The sequence below is a fragment of the Anarhichas minor genome, unplaced genomic scaffold, assembly GCF_050575085.1.
Source record: "Anarhichas minor isolate MPS153535 unplaced genomic scaffold, ASM5057508v1 ptg000007l, whole genome shotgun sequence".
Taxonomy (NCBI): Eukaryota; Metazoa; Chordata; class Actinopteri; order Perciformes; family Anarhichadidae; genus Anarhichas; species Anarhichas minor.
In genome coordinates, this window is record NW_027466453.1 from 1,061,451 (window position 1) to 1,081,585 (window position 20,135).

The following is a 20,135-nucleotide window of genomic DNA, read 5'->3' on the forward strand; positions in this document are numbered from 1 at the left end:
TCATCTAAACAGGCATAGCAATTTGTCATGCAAGCTGAGTGAGTATTTACTAGCTACTTAAACATTACACGTGCCAAACACCATAACCGTATATACTCGAGGAAATGATCACCAAGGCAGAAGTCTCTGAGGCATGATCTGACAGAGGGACCTGCCATTGACCTGAAAGCAGATCTAGTTTGTTGAAAATAAATTTGCAGTTCCTAGATTACCAACATAATCTTTTTTTATTCACGGTAATGGGATAGGTTTCAAATTATCTTTTTTATGTGATTGACGTGGTAGGGATATAGCTTTACAGTTTGGCATTCTTTAAATGAATGTGATGTTTGAGTACCGTAGTTTTTGTGGGAACATCTCACACAATTTGGGGACATTTGGCAGCAAACCTGACTGATAGATAAGTTGAGTTGGCAGTACTTCCAGCTTGTCTGAATTACAGTTTATACTCCGAACAAAACACTGTCTGTTACAGTTGGCACTGCAAGTCTGTGTACATGCTGGCTGAGTTGTCATACACACACAGAGAAACACAACAGAAATCAGTTTGACTGAAATAAAGAATGCCAGTCTGTGGGACTGGAGAATGAATTAGTGCTTAGATTTGGTGGGTTAAAAACCTCAGTAAAATACCATGGGCATTCAGTCTCAAAGACACATAACACAACCCGGAGAGGCTAGTGTCCAAAGTGTGCGTGGGAGTGTTCAGACTCATCTGCATTGCGCTTGTTGCAGTCAGCCAAGGTCACGTCACACTTCATGGCAGGGCTCAGTGTGAGAAATCAAATTTTAAACTGGTGAAATGAACCTTGAAAAAAATGCTCAACCATTCTGAACAGTGTGAGATGAACTGAGGGATCAAAGGAAAACATGTCGACCGTGAGTGGTCAATACCGCCTAAATGTTTATATAGTGTTACTCGTAATAGACTAAGAGAATGGCTCAATATAAATATCTATAGTTCACATGTTGTGTTTAAATATGTGCTTTCATCCTTTTATCCACGGAGTTCGGGGCGCTGTGCTACTGTTGTGCCTGCCGTTACTAAGCAACCAAAACCTGCGTGCTGGGATGATGATGATGATGATGATGATGATGAAAATAATACTGATGATGATGATAGATTTGCAGTAATTTAGACTCAATGCCTAAACTCAAATGAATAAATGGATTTCCAGCACTGTACATTTTTTGTCATCTTCAGTTTGACTTGTCAACCAGATGCTATGACATCATTGGACAGAACGGGTGAAGCAGGTAGAATATTCATTTGGGACAGATTGTGAAGCTCTGCGTAGTTCTGCACTTAAATGATTAACTTCTTCATATTTTTTACAGTAGGCTATTATTTACGGGAGAAAAGGATGGATGTGATTGGTTGTTCCTTGTCACATGACATGCGGTGCGCACTGCAGCATTCCAAAAGTAAAACTATTTTTATCTCAGAGCGCAGCCGCCACTCCTGCTTTTGAGTGCGCCTCCCATCCGTCTACATTGACGCGACGTGAACGAACCCTTAATCCAGTTCCAAAGCTGCTCTGTAGCACCATGTTTAAACAATAGTAAAGACCAGGAGCTGCTTGCACTAACACCTTCAGTTAAGGTTTCCCTAAAGGTTTGAGTTAAGATTTCCTTAAAATGAAATTGGTTGCACAAAACACACTGAAACATGTTCACTTGGGTATTTCTCCTTATCTTGGTCTTATACTTGAGGAATCCCTTACCTTACCTAACCAAAGTAAGGAAATAAACTTAGTACCTCGGACTCTATCTGAACCACAATATGGCTGAGTTTATGATGATAAATTATGGAAATAAACGCATCCCAAGAACAATGCGAGAACCCAAGGCTTTTGTTTCCACTGTACCCCCTTTGTTTTGGAGGCAGGATCATCATCATCATAGTAACTCTCTTGGCTTAAAGTGGCACACCTTTCCCAAATGACCCACACTACCAAACATCTATAACATACTGTATCAACATTTATAATATATATATATATATAAATCGATATAGACATCTATCTAGCGATCTATGCATATATTAATTTATATATATATATATATATATATATCTTTTGTTTTTTGAAAATACTCATATGGGTTGGTATGGAAGGCAATGGCAAGCGTACAAAGTACATCTATTGCACTTCTGTCCATCCTGATAGAGGATCCCTCCTCTGTTGCTCTCTCTAAGATCTTTTCCTTTTTTCTCCCCGTTAAAGGGTTTTTTGGGGGAGTTTTTCCTGTTCCGATGTGAGGGTCCCGGGACAGATTTACAGATTGTAAAGCCCTCTGAGGCAAATTTGTGATTTGTAATTTCGGGCTATACAAAATAAATTGAATTCAGTGAAATTGAATTGTTATTTGGACTTGGAGTCTATATATCTCTGAATGACGTAGTCTTTCGTGACCACATCACCCCTGTTCTCCAGAACCTCCACTGGCTCCCCATCCCACAACGGATCCAATACAAAATCCTTCTCCTCACTCATAAAGCCCTCCACAATCAGGCCCCCTCCTACCTCACCGACCTGCTTCACCACCACACTCCATCCCGTCGGCTCCGCTGCTCTGATGCCAACCTCCTGTCTCTTCCACTCAGGACCAAGCACCGGACATGGGGTGACAGAGCCTTCTCCATATCTGCCCCCTCCCTCTGGAACTCTCTCCCCAAACACATCCGAGACTGCACTGACCTTTGCACATTCAAATCTCAAATCAAAACCCACCTGTTCAAAACTGCTTTTAATGTGTGACCACTATTGTGTATTTTATGTTTTTAGTGTATTGCTTTTATATATGATGATTTTAATGTAAAGTGTCTTTGAGTTTTATGAAAAGCGCTATATAAATAAAATGTATTATTATTATTATTATTTATAAAGTGATGGGAATTAAAATGTAGTATTACTTGAACGAAATTTGAATCATAAAAGCAAATCGCTTTAGCAATATATGTATATATATGTATTTGGAAGGGACAGTGCACATTAATAAAACATTCCTGTAAATGAGTTAGCCAAGAGGCTATTGGTCCATCTGTAGTCCCAGGGCAGATGTTACAAAGTCAGCCTAAAAACACAATATAAGAACTAAGAATAAAATGACAAAGTAATGCATTATTTTCCCATTACAAAGGATGCAGAAACAATGAAAGACGAGATAATAATAATATTGGTCGACACATTATTCAGGACACTCTTATACTACATTGTCAAGTGCTAACAAGACATGCAACACAGAGGCTCAGGAAACAGCAGATACGAAGCCAATAAATAAGGGAGAATTATGTTAAATAGAAACATGGACTCGAGATAAGATTATGTTGCATTGTTAGACACTGAAAACATATATGTCAGAAGCACTCAGCAGTAAATAAACTATATAAATCAGTCTGACACAGCTAAACAACAATAAGAGACATGAGGGTCGACTGGTAATTTCAAGACAGACAGACAGGTGACGACAGACAGACAGGAGACAGCAGACAGACAGGTAACGACGGACAGATCGAGGGAAGTACAGCATGGACAGATTGAGGACAGTAAGGAGCAGTTACATTCTAGTGCTGACAGAGCTGGGTACTAACTAACCATTTCTTTAAATGAGCTTTAAATGAACTGTATGTCTGTAGGTCTCTAATTGTCACTGGGATGGAGTTCCATTGTAGTGCAGCTTTTACAGAAAATGCAGACTGACTGAAAGCACTTTTCCTGAGTGGAATAATGGAATCCCGTCTTGCTGCACCTTGTTCTTGTGATAACAACTGTTTGAGCGGAGGAGAGGTCAAGCCATGTATAATCTTATACATGAGACAGACATTCACATATTTAATTATGTTTTCCAAACTGAACAAGTTATATATTTTTAATATTGGGTGATGATGAGAAAGAACAGATTTTTTATCAAGTATTTTGAGTGTTCGTTTATACAATAACTGTAGTGGTTTCAGAGTAGTGGTGCTAGCCTGTGACCAGGTTGTTAAACAGTAGGTCATATGGGAAACAACCATAGAAAGCATGTATGTCTTAGCTGCCTCTGTTGACATGTAATCTAAAATTTAAAAGATACAATTTGACCCGGTTACAGACTTTTTTCACATACACACTGTTTTGGAGACATTTAGTTGTAAACAGCATTGCTTTAACCATGTTGTTACTTGAACCATGGAGTTAGTGAGTTAATTTGCAACTTCTATCATTTTGCTACCATGTAAATAAATGACAGTGTCATCTGCATACATGTGGATGTTGGTGTCAGGACATGCTGATGAAAGATCATTAATAAATAAAGAAAATAGCAGTGGGCCCAGTATAGATCTTTGTGGGACGCCTGTGGACAAATGGAGGGCAGCTGATTGACAGTTCTGTACTTGGACATGCTGGGATCTTTTTAGCAAATACAATTCAATCCATTTAAGTTTACCTGAAGATAAATTGTAACTGGGTAACTTGAACAAAAGAACTCTATGATTAACAGTGTCAAATGCCTTGTTGACATCAAGAAATAAAGCTTCAACAACACCCCCCTTTGTCCAAAGGAAATGTGATGAGTTCTGTAACTGTGTTTATCTATACATGAGATGATTTATCAGGACTGTTCACTCTCACAAGGACAACAGCCAATAGATGGGTCTATATCACATCTGTGTTTTCACAAGCACTCGCTCTCTCTCAGCTCGCTGTATCTAACAGTGTAATGACTTTCAGTTACTACAAAGTGCAAACATTGATCCTGAGAACAGAGCTACAGCTGTGCTTGTTAAGCAAATTAACAAGTTTTACACACCAGAAAAGAGAAGTGGCTGTAACAGTGACAGATACCAGTCCTCCAAAGTTACAAAGACACACACACACACACACACACACACACACACACACACACACACACACACACACACAAAGAAATATATAAGTGAAGAATTATATTCTATATTCTATATATATTAAGCCTTTATTATAACTGCAGTTCTTGGAGATAACTTGACTGGATTGATAAAGTGTTACACTGTTGCAGCTGAGAACTTAATTCTAAATGTCATTTCATTTATAATCTGGAATAGGAAAAACTTAAACACACCTGCCATTACCACCAGTAACCACGGGTTACAAATCACCAGGACTGAAATATGATTTATTTAATGCTGCTTAAGTATGAGAATTGGAAAATAAATGTGTTGGTGTCTCTTTAGAATATAACTGAATGTTTCCATCCTCTGCTGGGTATCAGGGGCAGTAGTCCAGTGCAGTGCCATTTAACCTTTGCAGAAGGAAAGGGCTAAACGAGATGACGGAACTAAAAGAGCTCCAGTCCGAGCTCAAACGATGGAAAACAATGTGGAAAACATAGAAATAGGACATTTCTGTTTGTTTCATGTCTTAATTTGAGGAAGGTTACAGTCTCCTCATTGCTCCATGTGGGTCGGATGCGTTTGTCTGCAGCTATTTCCTGTCTATCCAGTGGAGCCGAAGCTGCCGTGGATGATTAAGTTGCATGCTTGTCATGTATGTCATCATTTATTAATTTCTGTTGCAATTTGTTGCATTTTGTTTTTATCAACTTTTCTACCTCAGACAATTTTTTGATTACTTTCTAATATTTGTACGAATGGAATTGAGGCTGAAAGTTATATTTACACCACGAAAAGCAAGCAGTCTGTGTATGGACCCATGCTCAGTTTCAGCACTGAGGACAGCGCCACACCAACAGGCTGCGGCCTCGTGGAGCTGGGCCCGCAAGAAATGGAACTTATTATAAAATAAATTATTATGCCAAGTCAAGAAGACAGTTTGTTTAATTTGGTGTTTTAGCTCTTTTGTCTGGTGTGGAAAAAAAATGGAAGCGAATATCACAAATGTGTATTTGGATCAGTGAGCAAACAAAAAACACACTTGACCGATCAGATTCGACTATGTACATTCTGAGTTGGCAACACCCCTAAATATAACATTTTGAAATGATTTATTCCAGATCTGGTAAATTAAACATAGAACTCTCTTTGCTCAGGCAGAACCAAAATAAGGGTTTTTAGACACTTTACTGAACCAAGGTAAAATATATTTGGGTACAAACAACAATTCAGCGCTATGTTTTTAACTTACACACTAATACGTTTGGTCAAATCAAAGATTTTCACTGACTGAAACGACAATACAGTTCATGAAGTTGTCCTCGCAATGCAATTCAAACCAATGCAACAAATGAATACTAATCGTTCTCTATCAGTTTCTGCTGATGCTCTCTTTTCTTCTGCTAGATGTTTTTGCTCAGTTTGCTACTGTCCCTCTGCCTGCTGTTCTTCTCTATTTCGTGCTCCCCACTTGGCATCTACTTTTTGACCTGAGCAAGCTGGTAAACGCTGTCAGTGTCTAAGGACTGTGGGGCGACTGTGGCTAAGTCGCTCCTCTGCTGTGATTCCACAAATATACCATGGTACTTGAAATGCAAATATCTGATTGGACCTTAAGACTAGTTTCCATAGTGGGTATTAGTACACAACAATCACAAATCAAAGCATGTTAAGACTGCTAGTGGGAGCCTGGCTGACTTATGACTGAGAAGGAATTCTGTCTCAATGAATGAATGAAGGAACAAGCGAATGAATGTCTGGCCTCCAGTCTTGACTGAGGACTAGACCAGCCGGCCCAGTGGTGTGTGTGTGTGTGTGTGTGTGGATGTGTGTGTGTGCTCATCCTGGCTGGTGTTGCTATGGTCCCACCCTGGCTCACATCACAAACCATCTGTGACCAGGACACGTGCACACACACACACACACACACACACACACACACACATATACACACACACACACACACACACTCACACACACCTGGCCAGAACTCGCCTGTCCACATCCCGCCAGCCTCTCCTTCCTCACACACTTCCTGTCTCTCTGTATGCCTGGGCGGTCAGTTGGGAGGCTGTGTGTGTGTGTGTGTGTGTGTGTGTGTGTCATTTCCTTCTCTGCTCTGTGATTCATAGTTGACTGATAGCTCTTTCTTTGACAGCTACTAGCCACAGAGAGGCTGAGACAGGTGTATTATTTCACAAAGAGAGGGACATTACATAAGACAGGTGGAGGGCATCATTTTTCATGAATTGTATGAATTTCTCACATTATGCTTGAAACAAACTATACATCAGACTTGTTTGCTGATACCACAAGCTCTTTAAAGCATACGGACACCTTTATTGCTGGTGGGAACTGATGGGGAGGGGGCAAGAGAAATAAAGTCATTATTGAAGGTTTTAAGTGATGCCTAGGCCCATGAATATAACATATTAAAAGTATAGCATTATATGCTGAGTGGATTGAGGTCAATTCAGGAGGTGAAATTTGGGGCCTTCATGTCCCAGCGTCACACAACAAAGTGCATATCTTTGCTTCTGAACATGCTATTTTACGATGATATAATTTGGATAAGTGCACTTTGGAAGGACCCTTACCTAGAATGACTTTTTTTTATCCAAACAAAGTCCATCGAAACCATTGACTGCACCTAAAAGTTTGTCTTTGTAACATGTTTTCCATGAAAACCATGATGCATGTCAGCACACACATTGACACCTTGAGGCCCTCAGACTTCTGCACATATGGAACAGTGTTAATATGTCCAACATCCGCTAGGTCCTTTGCGGTCACCTTGATTTGTGGAACGAGTGAAGCTTGTTCGATATTAAGGTTGATGCAGGCAATAACTTCTATGTAGCAACTCTTTGCTCCATCTGTTCCTCTGAATATGAACAGCCAAACCCAAGGTGATTCAGGCAGTCATGTAGAGCTGTTCATGCAGTGACGATGCATTTGTACACCAACCACAAGCTGAAGTGGTGGGAGTAGAGCTCTCGGTCAGTTAGCTTGACCGAGGGAACACGCATTTAGTTCCTTTTATTTCCCAAGTTCAACATCACTCAGACTTTGAATATAACATTTTAGCATTAAAGTTAATGCTGACACCTGCCTCCCCAGTTTGTATCAGCACGTCACCACGGCACTGCAAAGGCTGGGGTCCAGTCTTTTAAAACTAACACAGACGATGTCTCTAATCAGCACAAGTGCTTTTATTGTGTATTATGAATATTATTTTTGAAATTTAAGGGTTGTGTTGTCTGTGATATATTGGAACAATTTATATCAAGTTTAAAGTCTTGTTTATTTAAATGCCAATACACCCACAGGAGCAAACAAACAGTAGGTGGAAGATTTGGCCCAAAATTGGGTGTTGGTAGAACCCCCAAATACAGGTACACCACATGATAGCATCATCTGGAAAGCCTTTAATCTGAATGACCAAAAACTCAAGACATATGCTGGAAAGGTGTACATACACCCTCCAATATTAACATCATTTGTTCCAGACTGCATCTATCTAAGCAGTCTGGGACTGTATCTCTGAAATATCAATACTTTTCTTTTGACCTGGAAAAAAGTATACTTTTAACTGTAAGAGTCCCACATAGACCCAGTTTTGTATTTATCATAAAGTGGTATGTCTTTCACCTTTCTTGAGGTGAGAGGTCAAGGCACCCCAAGGGAAAAACTGGCATGGCAATTTTTCCCTTGCCAAAATGTAACCTAACTTTGCAGCGTTATTGAGCCCCCGACATGGCATGGTGGGTAGATTCATTATGTCATCTAGTTTCATATATTACCTCTAGGGTACCAATAAAGCCGATGAAACATTACCTTCTCCTGGGTTGGGCTCGTTGTTAGTTCGACTGACTGGACTCTAAAGTGCATTTCCTTTGATGTTTTCTAGGGAATGTATTTTCTCCCGGATCACGGTCACAGTCTTGGTCATGTGATTAATGTTGTGTTGTTTTGTTGAAACAAAGAAAAAACACAACAAAATCACTTGGTTATGTTTAGGCCACAAACGTACTTAGTCAGGTTTAGTCAAAGATTGTGGTTTGGCTGAAATTCTTTTTTTACGTAAGTTAAGTTATGTAACCTTAAAATAACTCAACCAGCACACAAACCCTAAAAAGCTCTACTGGCTGAAAGTCTTGTGTTTGTTAAAAATAATCAAAATGTCAAATGTAAAAAAATTACTGAAACTTAAACATGCTTCCCTTAAACGTCACTGTGGGAACGGCTGGGCTCACAGCCAGTTCATCTCAGAGGGGTTGGATGGAAACAGGAAAGTGGACCGATTGCTGTAGTATAGAATATCATTATATGCTGCAGCATTAACATGTCTCTACCTTTTTATCATATAGTTGCATAGTGCATATAACTAAATTGAGCAAACAGGGTGACAAATAGAATAAATGAAGGCGGGGGAAGGATTGTGAGAGAGGAACAACCAGAGCGTGGTGAAAACAGTTTTGGGGAATGCTACTTTCATTCACAGTGGCGCCTCCTCCTCCTCCTCCTTCTGCTCATTCCCCCACTACACACACACACACACACACACACACACACACACACACACACACACACACACACACACACACACACACACACACACACACACACAGCCATCCATAATTGATGCTAGCTGTAGGCAGTCACTAGCAGGCTGGACTTTACAGCGCAGCTGGATGTGCACGGAGGAAGGCAAAGGCAAGATGGTAGAGCAGGTACTACTGAGAATACACTGTTTTTCCTCCATCGCTCTCTCTCTCTCTCTCTCTTTCGCTCTCTCTCTGTCTCTCTGCTGATTGTCGATCTCCACACCCGCTCGCTCACTACGCACTGTTTGTGCTGTGACTGCAGAAGGAAGCATGCTGCATGTTTCTTTTGTGTGTTGTCTTTGTGCTAATGAGAGTGTGTGTGTGTGTGTGTGTCTCTACAGTATGCGGTGCATGTGGGTTTGCAGGGCTCATCTGTGTGGTGTGTTGGTGTATGTCTAGTTACTTTATGTGTACCCGTAAGTATTTAATTCTACCTAGTGAGAGTCGACAAATGTACGTATTCGAGAGAGAGAGAGAGAGAGAGAGAGAGAAGGGAGAGAGAGAGAGGAGAGAGAGGGAGAGGAGAGGCAGCGAGATAGAGAGAGAGCGAGAGGGAGAGGAGAGGGAGAGATGGAGAGAGGGAGAGAGAGAGATGTGGGAGAGAAGCTGCAGCTTTGTTTTTAAAAGAAACCTTGAAACTCTGCGATCTGAAAAGGTTGTTTGTTGAGCAGTTAGTGGATAAGAGACTAAGTCAATATGAAGGAAGGATGTAGATCAATATTACTATTTTATTTTATTTGTTAGGGAACATGTACTAAATGAAACATATTCTGGTTGAATGTTCTCCCCGTGTCAGCTTTAGTTCTCTTTGGGTTCTCCAGCTTCCTCCCACAATCCAAAGACATGCAGCTTAGGTTCATTGATGACTCTAAATTGCCCGTAGGTGTGGATGAGTGTGATTGGCTTTCACTATCTAGCCCTGTGATAGTCTGGAGCCCTGCCTTCACCCACTGTCCAGCAACTGCCTCTACTGATACTGCTTTGTCATAAAATATAGAAAGTAAACTCCAGAAATATCTTCATTTATTCTGAATGGGAGATTGTATTGATTTACAGAAGCTAGCGGAACAGATTGTGATCCACTCTCAGGGAGAGCAGCGCAGGGTTTGCCATTTACTTTGACACAGGCGGTGGAGGGTGACCCTACGAGTGCTTCTGGTAGATGGTTAGCCTGGACATTTACAGCACTTCTCCTCACATTGACGTTATGGGTGTTACCTGCAGTTGTAGAAGCATTTCTTTCTCTCTGACTTACTCTCAGTTGTCGCTGAGCATGGATTAGTTTCTGTATCACTTTTTGGTAGTTTTCTGGAGCACTACATTTAGTAGCAACATGCCCGTCCTCACCACAACGGCAGCAGAAAAAGTCACCCGAGTCTCTTTGAGGTGAGGCTCTTTCCCATCTGTGGTTAGTCGGAGAATCTTGATGTTGCTGTGCTTCTGATACTCTGGTAGGTCTGACTGACATAACTGAGACCTGTCTCCGCAGTTGTCTAACATCATTCTCTAATGCTTGAATGTATTTATCTTCCCCTGAAGAGTCCGCCTCAGTGACTGCAGGTTGTAGTGCAGGTGGTGAAAAGGACTGTAATGTTGACATGCGGTAAGTTCACCGACTTGTGATTTCAGTTCTTGTATCTCAGCTCTGAGATCTCTTATTTCCACCCCTGCTGGTATCGTAACAGTCTTCACGTGCACTGATTTTGTTGGATTCACCTTGTGGCGAGAGTCTTCGTACTCTTCAGTGCGGATCTCATTTAACAACTGCAAAAACGTAGGTGGTCGCTCTCTCCGCTCCCTAAGCCTGAGGTATAGGAGCATCATGTCGGATCTGGTGGCTGCTTTAATGAGTTGGTCCAGACGTGCTCTATCTGCTTGGGATGGTTGCAAGCCTCCCTTTTGGACTACTTTGTTCATAACTCTCTCCATCCTTCTCAGATCTGTCTCGGTCCGCAATCGCGTCCTCCGGTCCAGTGACTCAGCAACTTGTACTTTACACAGCAAAACTTTTACAAACTCTCCGGAAACTCTACTGAGATTAACAAACGAGGTACCGTACTGTCTCAACAGCTAAACAGCTTAAAACAAAACTATCTAAACTCTCATTTCTCCCGTTCTTCATCTATACCCCTCTCTTCTCTCTCCTCCTTCCATCGCGCTTTTTTGCTCTTCCCGCTTCTTCCCCGTTCTTTTCTCTTAACCCCGCCCTCTGCTTTACCTACGACCAATTACCACAAGTAGGGCTGAATGATACCTCGATTAACCAATCAAAGCACATTGCTCAAACTGAAAACACTATCAGGGTTTTTCTTTTTTACTCTGGTATAACCCACGGTTTGCCGTTAATATTGTTTTAAGCTGTTTTCTTCAAAACCTAACTTATTACACCAGGGCTACATAAGGCTTCAGAATGGTGGGTATCTTCTAATGCTACACTTCTTTCAGTGAGAGATGCTCTCTGTGTGTCCCTTAGACAGTACCCTTGCTAAACAGCAGTACAGTTGGTTATGATGAAGTGTTTCTCTATTGATTTGCTCTTCCCCTTACCTTGACCTGAACCCAACGAGCCCTTATACCAATCGTTCATTTCTGTGACTTCTGATCACAGCTTAACCTTAAGTTCTATGGGAATCACAATTAGTCGGGGAAGCAGACTTTGACAGGCCACCAGCAATAAATGAAGGCCAGGATGACGACACCGACTTGATTTGTCTTATAATATATTGAGAGAAACAATGCCTAAAAGGACCTGAGAATGACCTCTAAGACATGCTACTTACGGTGGCAGTATGTAGTATTTATGTAGTATACAGTACATATCAGTGGTATGCAGTATGACACTGGTGAATCCATTTATTTTGCATTAGGCCAGGTCAAACTACTTTTTTAGTTACAGCAACACAACAGTGGAGTGTTATCCCTCCACATATTACTGTGTATTAGCTCTAGTAAGTTTTAAACTAATGTTAACAAGGGTCATGTTGTCTCTTTCCGCCTTCAGACGCTGCTCTTTCCTCACCACTGCCGGCTGCTGTAGCCGCTCTGTGAGCCACAGAAATTCTCAAAAATGAATTTAAAAATAAAATAGCACACAAAAATAGTTTAAAAAAAAATGCTTCGGTCACTGTTGTCGTGACCATTAACTTTGCCCTTCTAGCACTTTGCATTGTGGGATACATTAGGCCAGGTAGACTGGTCCAATGTATACTGCACATTATAGAGTATGCAGTAAAAGTCCTAAAACCCATAAATGAGTCAACATTTTTGCACTTCCTGATCCCTCGTCTGGAAGTCAATGTGTTGAATGTTTTTTTGTTAGCTACCTGAAAAAAGGTCTGTGTTTAACACAAGCTAAAGAGATTTTAACATTTTGTTTTACGATATAATATAGGTCAGTAAATTAGTGAATTTGGGACTTTTAGGCGTCTTAAAAGAGTTGGTTGCTAACAAGGGTCTAAATGAGACTACAAAAGGGACACTCATGACTGAGCATGGTGTAGTTCGTTTATAGCCTTATAACATTAGCTTTTTACATCTGCAGATTGCATTCACACTTTAAAATCACAGAAAAAGGTGTTCACTAGTGAAGATTATCTTGCTGAACAAAACGTTTAAGTATCATAAAAGTGTATTTGCCACAGAGAATATTTTGTGCAATAATCCAAATGGAAGAATCCCGTTAGCTTTTTGTGGAGGGAACCAGTGTGAGGCCAACAATACGTCATCCCTGCAGCTCTCTATATCAACAAGAAGAGCATGAAAAAAATCAAAAGGTGTCTGCAATGCCAGGAGGCAGAGTCAGCGGTTGGCAAGCTTTAAGCCAATTTTTCAATCTTAGCCCGAGAGAACAACAGAGTTCATATCAACTAGAGTTTCACATTGTAGATGTGAGAGGACAGAAACATCACCTGCAATAGGTCAGAGGGAGAGACACGAGCGACCAGATGATCACACTGGTTGAAAACAAACATTTTAAATGTGAAATACTGCAGCAATGCAAATTTGACAACTACTGGATCCTATTGACCCAGAGCAGTGTCTGACTGTCTGTCTGAGCGAAATTGTTCTTTAGCCTAAGTAAGCTGTTTTATTGAGTTTCCTTTTAGTAAAATGCTCTGAGTGAATTTAACTTCCTTCTGGTAAACAGTTATAGAGAATATGTCTGCTTTTATTGTGAAAGGTAAGAACTGAAGGAGTGGATCTGGTCTGTGCTGCCTTTGTCAAGGCTAAAGGGACTAATAAAGTTTGTCATCTAGGTTCGGACTAAGGAGCCTCCGTGTCGTTATACATCATAGTGCACGTTTTAAATATGTCAACAGCGAGATTGGTTGACGCACTGTGAAAGCAATGTGAAAGCTTAGATCAAGCTTGTATAAATAATATGTTGCTTTTCACCGCATGATATTTTCATTCTGACAGAAAGTACTCATGAAAAAAAAATTGATGTACAAATTAAAAGCAAGAAAAAGTAATGGCTTTTACTGTGAGGGATTGTTAGGATGTTTCAGTTTAGAACGTCTGATCATCTAACTGCTTCTTTCTTTCTGGCATCTGGTAAAGTGTTACACTGACTTTCACATAATGCTGACTGTACAAATGCAGTGCCACAAAAGACTACAGTACAGTATCTTCCAGAAGTCAAGTCATCATTAAATGATTTCAGAAGTAAGAAACATGATCAATAAAATGTAAAACACAAGGCACAAATTGTCTTATGAGAAACAGTGAGACAGTTTTGGAGTAGAGTAACACACAGGGAAGAATACCAAGTGACGATTTTTACTCTGAAGAAGAGAAATTCCTTTCCTCTCTGTGGGTTTATTCTGCATTTTAATTGTATTCCTCCAGTTGCCTGTGCGTGCGTGCGTGTGCGTGTGTATGTGCAGTGCTCTGCCACGTAAAGCATATTTCAGCGTTCTAAATGTGGTTCTCATTACACAGCAGAGCATTTAGCCAAGACTCACTGTCTGCATCCCTTTTACTCTCACTCTCTCCCTCTTACTTTTTCCTACATATGGCTGCACCTCTCTCTCTCTCCCCTCTCTCTCTCTCTCTCTCTCTCTCCCTCTCTCTCTCTCTCTCTCTCTCTCTCTCTCTCTCTCTCTCTCCCTCTCTCTCTCTCCCTCTCTATAATGGCTGGGTTATAAATATCCCACAGGAGTAACCTCTCTCACATACACAAACCACACACTAAGTGTTTTTGGGGCACGTTGATTTTCTTTCCATCAATGTTTTCACTATTTTTCTGTGAATCACATCTACAGCCAGCTGAAGCCACATTTCTAAAACCCTTGAATCTCACTGAGACTTTTGTCTTTTTGTTTTGAGCTAAACAGTCATTGCTGAGGTATTTTACATCCTCTTACTACAAATCCTGTATGGGGTTACTGGACTACGGGACATCTACTGGCTTCATTTTCCCTACTGTATGTTGGTAAATTCCTTCCTTTCAACACATGCTCACTCCCAACTCGTCAAATACCGATGCATGGTCAGTAATCCTCTGCTTCAACTGAAGACACTCTAGGTTCCCCTCTAGCTCAGCTGTAGATATATCAGGGTCAGTTTCCACTGTTTACATGCATGGAGTCTCTAGTTTTTAGCTTTGTCTTACCCAACAAAATGGTGTGGTTACATTAAGAGCTAGATAGTGGTTTGGGTTAAAAAAAAAAAGTTATGAACAAAAGTTATGTACCAAATCTAAGGTAAAATAAGTCAAGTGACTTCACATGGGACACAAACAGTGGTCTCCTGGGTGAAAGTCTTGTGTTTAACTTCATCCTCCACCCGCCCTAAGCGTACCATGTTACCATGTTAGCTGCTCTGAGCATCCGATAATGATGTGGATGGGTTTACATTAAGGTTCGTAGAAAGCCCGGTGCGGCTCATTCAGACACTCATTCAGTGCCTGGCTGTGTTGTATCAGATGCCGCGGGTCACTGACCAAGCGTCGACATTTGACAAGTTGGGAGTGAGAACGGGTTTTTCTTTTAGTTCAGGGACTTTGTATCTAAAAAGATAAACTCCACACTACATCCTGTGGAGAGGAAAATCATTGATGTGCGGATTTCTCCTGAGTCCCTGACACACCAAGTCACTAGAAAGAAACTTGCAATGTGTATCTGGTCGATGACATCTAATCACAGTTCTGCACATTCACACGTGTCCCATGTGAAGGGAAGTTATGCTGTGTATGGGCTCCTCAGCGTAAGAACCAGAGAGGCAGAGTAAGATGACCTTTCAACTTGTCTTTATGAATGAAAAGTGGCAAAACTATACAGAGTAAGTTACACCTGTTGGAGATCAGACCACAATGCCACCCAGCCAGCTTCCAGGACAGCATTTTCACCTAGTTATAGTTATTGGATTTGTATCTGGATAATGAGATCGGGCTTAGGTATTCAACATGTTTGCCAGCAGATATGGGACAGCTAAAACATGAAAGACATGTGTCACATGGCTCACAAAGACAGATGAATCCATCCTACCTAGCATCGTCTCAGGTCCCTCATGAGTCTCTTGATGGGGCTGTTCCTTTTTCCTTTGCAGAGGAAGAGCTTGTCTTCAGCTTTTGGATGAACGATTTAAGAGAACAATAAGACATTAAGTAAGATGATCTTTCAACTTGCTGGTTGGATGTTTTTCTAGCTGGCTTAGAGCAGGTTCAAATGTGAGCCAGACCACATCCATATGTGGTGCGTCGTCCAAATCCAGAAAAGTTATGCCAACAATTCCTATAGACCAAATTAAAATATGTATTACTATTATATTTTTTGGCTATTTTACTTTTAAATACATATATACAAATATATAATACCTGAAATGGAGTCTGGCCAAGAGATTGTTCAACAAAGAGTATTTATTGTACATTCGCAGCTAGTCATGTTAATGATCTGGGACAACTTGAGTGTTTTCCTCTGTATGCCAAGTACAGACAGTGTTCACATGTGTGTGTGTGTGTGTGCGTGTGGATAACCCCGCTCTCTCAATGATGCATAAACTGGCTCTTATCAGACAGGGCAGCTCTCGTACGTTTTCTCTACGTGGAGTAGACTTGTGTGTGTGCAGGCGGTGATTCGTTGGTCTTATCAGATGAGTTGTTGAGTCTTATTACACTCAGAAGTAAGGGGCTTTGATTGAAATGGGACTGTAAATGAGCATGGATAGATGACACTGAATACAACAAGACTGTTTTGAGTTACAATGAAGTAATATTCTAAAGCGTTCATTTTTTTGTTTTGTAAATATACGTATGTATGTTTGATGTATCCAGCTATAGTGGGATGTGCCTAAAACATCTGGTTGCACATCATCTTTGTTATATGAATGTATGGAAGATATAGCATTACCTCACATAACTAAATGACAGCAAACTCCAGTAACCCTTCTGGTGACGAGCGGTAAAAGCATCTGCTAAATGACTGTAATGTAATGTAATGTGATTTTCCGGGAAAGGGTCACGTGATAGGGGCGTGACGAATCAGGGAAGGACACGTCGTGACTGCTAAGAACCAATCAAGTAGCGAACACGGGTTTCTACGTCATCGTTTCCAAACGTCCATAATGCGCCGTAGTGTGGACGCTCAGTGTAAACGTAGCAAAAAATATGCGTTTTAAAATGGAAACGGAGTAGTGTGGACATGGCCTTAGATAGCCTTCAGCCAGTAGCTGGACTGAATCTCCCTGATGACCTCACCTCACTCACTAGGCTCCTGGAGGAAGAACCTGCTCACGAGTTTGTCTCTAAGGGCAATCCATCCAATAGTTGTTGAGACATTCACCCTGAATGAAAAATGCCAACTGGCTATGAAAAATCAGGGGATCACCAAGATCCCTGTGATTCATCCTCTATCACAAATGTCTGGAAATATGGTCATCTGTCCAAACGTGATATTTCCGTCCGGACCAAAGTGGCCGACCGACTGACCGACATTGCCCAACAGCCCTGCCACTAGCATGGCCAAAAACAATACAATAATAGATTTTTTAAAAAGCATTCCAGAGTGTAGGAAGTGAACAAAATCTATTATGATGGAATGTTAAAATGGTCCTCCAAATTAAAAAGTGAATCTCTTTGTCCATTGCAGGGTAACCAGGACACACCAGCACCCCCAGACCCATCCATGGCCCAGGCTTACCCATCAGCCCAGTTTGCCCCCCCTTCCCAGAACAGCATTCCAGCTGAGTTCACAGCTTCACACCCTCATCCACATCCACACCCACACCCACATCCCCACCAGCACCCAGCAGCACCACAGGACTACACCGGTGTCCAGGCCTCCGTCAGTGAGCATCCACTCAACATGTACCAGTCCTCACAGAGCCACAGTGAGCAGATCGGGTCAGAGTCCGACAGTCAGACGGTCACCGGCACAGCCACAGTAAGGCATCATGGGAGAAGCTGGTGTTTAAATTGGCAAAAGCTGGATTACATAGTTTATTGTTTCTGTACTGTACCATGTTTTTCATTATTATTAATTTTAAACAACCTGAGCTATATATATCTTGTAACATGCAACAGAGAAATATATAACATACAAGAAACATTGTAGAGTAGGAGCAGTTTGTAGCTTTTGTAGTTTTGCATACCGAGATTATTTCAAAATGAAATAAGATAATTGTACACTATCTTTCAAATAAGATAGAAAGCAAAAGGCAGCTCCCATACAAACATACAGTAGGTTAACAAAACCATTTCCATACTTCAGTGCTCTTTACCAACCCTTCCCTCCAATCCTGCCCGGACCCCATCACAGGTCATCCTATAGAAGACATCCACAAGGCGGGCAAAAAAGGAAGGGGAGGGCTGGTAGTAGTGGTAGTCACTGGATGCAGTAACGTCACCTAATATCTCAGAAGTCCTGTCCTCATGGTAAGGTTACTATTTAAAACAAATCCACTTAACAGTATACTATTATACTATACATAACTAGTGTTGCATTTTTTTCCAGCATTAAAACCACTATGTCTGTGTATAACTATAACATATTTCCTTCATGAGTTCCAACATTTAATATGAAACTATTACTTCTACTACTACTACTACTACTACTACTACTACTACTATAGGTGTCTGCAGCAACTTATTTTCATATCCTGCAGATAGGCGCAGGTTTATGTAAGGATTTTGCCCTTCTTAGTAGTGGTGTGTTTTGAAAGGCAAGCAAACATTGTTAAAAGACTGTTCTCATATGCACACATGTGGCACACAACAGGATAGTGTCCCCGTCAGACTCATTCTAACGGACTGAAAATACTAGTTTGTTTTTGGTAACGGGAGGCCTGATAAGACTGCTGGAGGCAGGGCATGATGCGGATTGCACCATGGTCACGTAGCCCGTTTGTAACTCATAAATCCTTTTGGTACCGAGCGAGGACCATTTGGGGTTCCAGCGAGAAAGTTTAGCGAAGAGAGTGTCATAGAATGCACTTTTCAGGAACGAATACAATGTTGTATACACAGTTAAAGAAAAAGTCTGACAACAATATCATGTAAGCCATTTTTACACACTCCAAACACAATTCTACACAACTAATATAATCAACTAGAAGATTTACCACAATATCATGTATTTTTCGCCAAGAGTCCGCGAGCTACGCACTCCGGACAAAGCTACCAGCACAAAGCTAAAAGCTAACACGGACAACCAATACGTCAGAAAGCAAGAGAATTCGACACAGATTCCAGAGATATCTTTAAAATGTCTCCCCGTGAAACCATTACAGAGCTATGAGTAAACAAGCACCAGAACCACAAACCGCTTTATCAATAATAATCATAAATGCTTCTCACCGTGAGCTGATTTCGTGAAGAGAACGGATAAATTTCCGGTTATTTCCATTCAAATATGTGTTCGACGTATATCCTGTTTGTCATTGAATTGTTTCCTTGAAGAAAGGGGGACAATCTAATTTAGGGGAGCTGGGGGAAGTGATTTGACTTTCGGCGTATCGCGTGGTTTTGAGTCTGACTGGCTAACGATTCTGTCAATCAATACCACGTTGTCCCAGCTCAATTCTACAGGCTCTGACACGTCGAAAGAGGGTTCATTGACTGAAATCGACCAATGGGCTGCTGAGTTAGGTCTCCATAGACACAGAGAAACTGTAGTCAGACGAGACAGCTCCATGGATGACAGAAAGAAACAGGCTCAGATAGGATTCAGGCTCTCAAAATGAAGCCAAACTGCTGTATTTGGATAGATTGAACACTATTAGTGATAAAACAAGTGAAATATATAGTTATATAGTATATAAGATTACAATGGAAAAGCTGGTTCCAAAATGACCACCTGAGCCAGTCCTAACTATAAACCTGAGCCAGTTCTAACTATAAACCTGAGCCGGCCCTAACTATAAACCTGAGCCAGTTCTAACTATAAACCTGAACCAGACCTAACTATAAACCTGAGCCAGCCCTAACTATAAACCTGAGCCAACCCTAACTATAAACCTGAGCCAGCCCTAACTATAAACCTGAGCCAGTCCTAACTATAAACCTGAGCCAGTTCTAACTATAAACCTGAACCAGACCTAACTATAAACCTGAGCCAGCCCTAACTATAAACCTGAGCCAACCCTAACTATAAACCTGAGCCAGCCCTAACTATAAACCTGAGCCAGCCCTAACTATAAACCTGAGTCATCCCTAACTATAAACCTGAGTCATCCCTAAC

General features: G+C 41.1%; 1 protein-coding gene across 4 annotated transcripts in view; it reads left to right on the forward strand.

The window, feature by feature from the left end:
• rbfox1 (RNA binding fox-1 homolog 1) overlaps nucleotides 1–20,135 on the forward strand; it is a 147,351-nt gene that overhangs the window by 58,983 nt on the left and 68,233 nt on the right. For 2 of the 4 annotated variants that reach the window (XM_076081952.1, XM_076081961.1), the window contains exon 2: nucleotides 17,547–17,840. In XM_076081952.1, coding sequence (XP_075938067.1) covers nucleotides 17,547–17,840 — 294 coding nt within the window. Of the gene's footprint in view, nucleotides 1–9,546; nucleotides 9,586–17,546; nucleotides 17,848–20,135 lie in introns of those variants that run through there. The other 2 variants (XM_076081968.1, XM_076081975.1) reach the window with 2 other exon arrangements.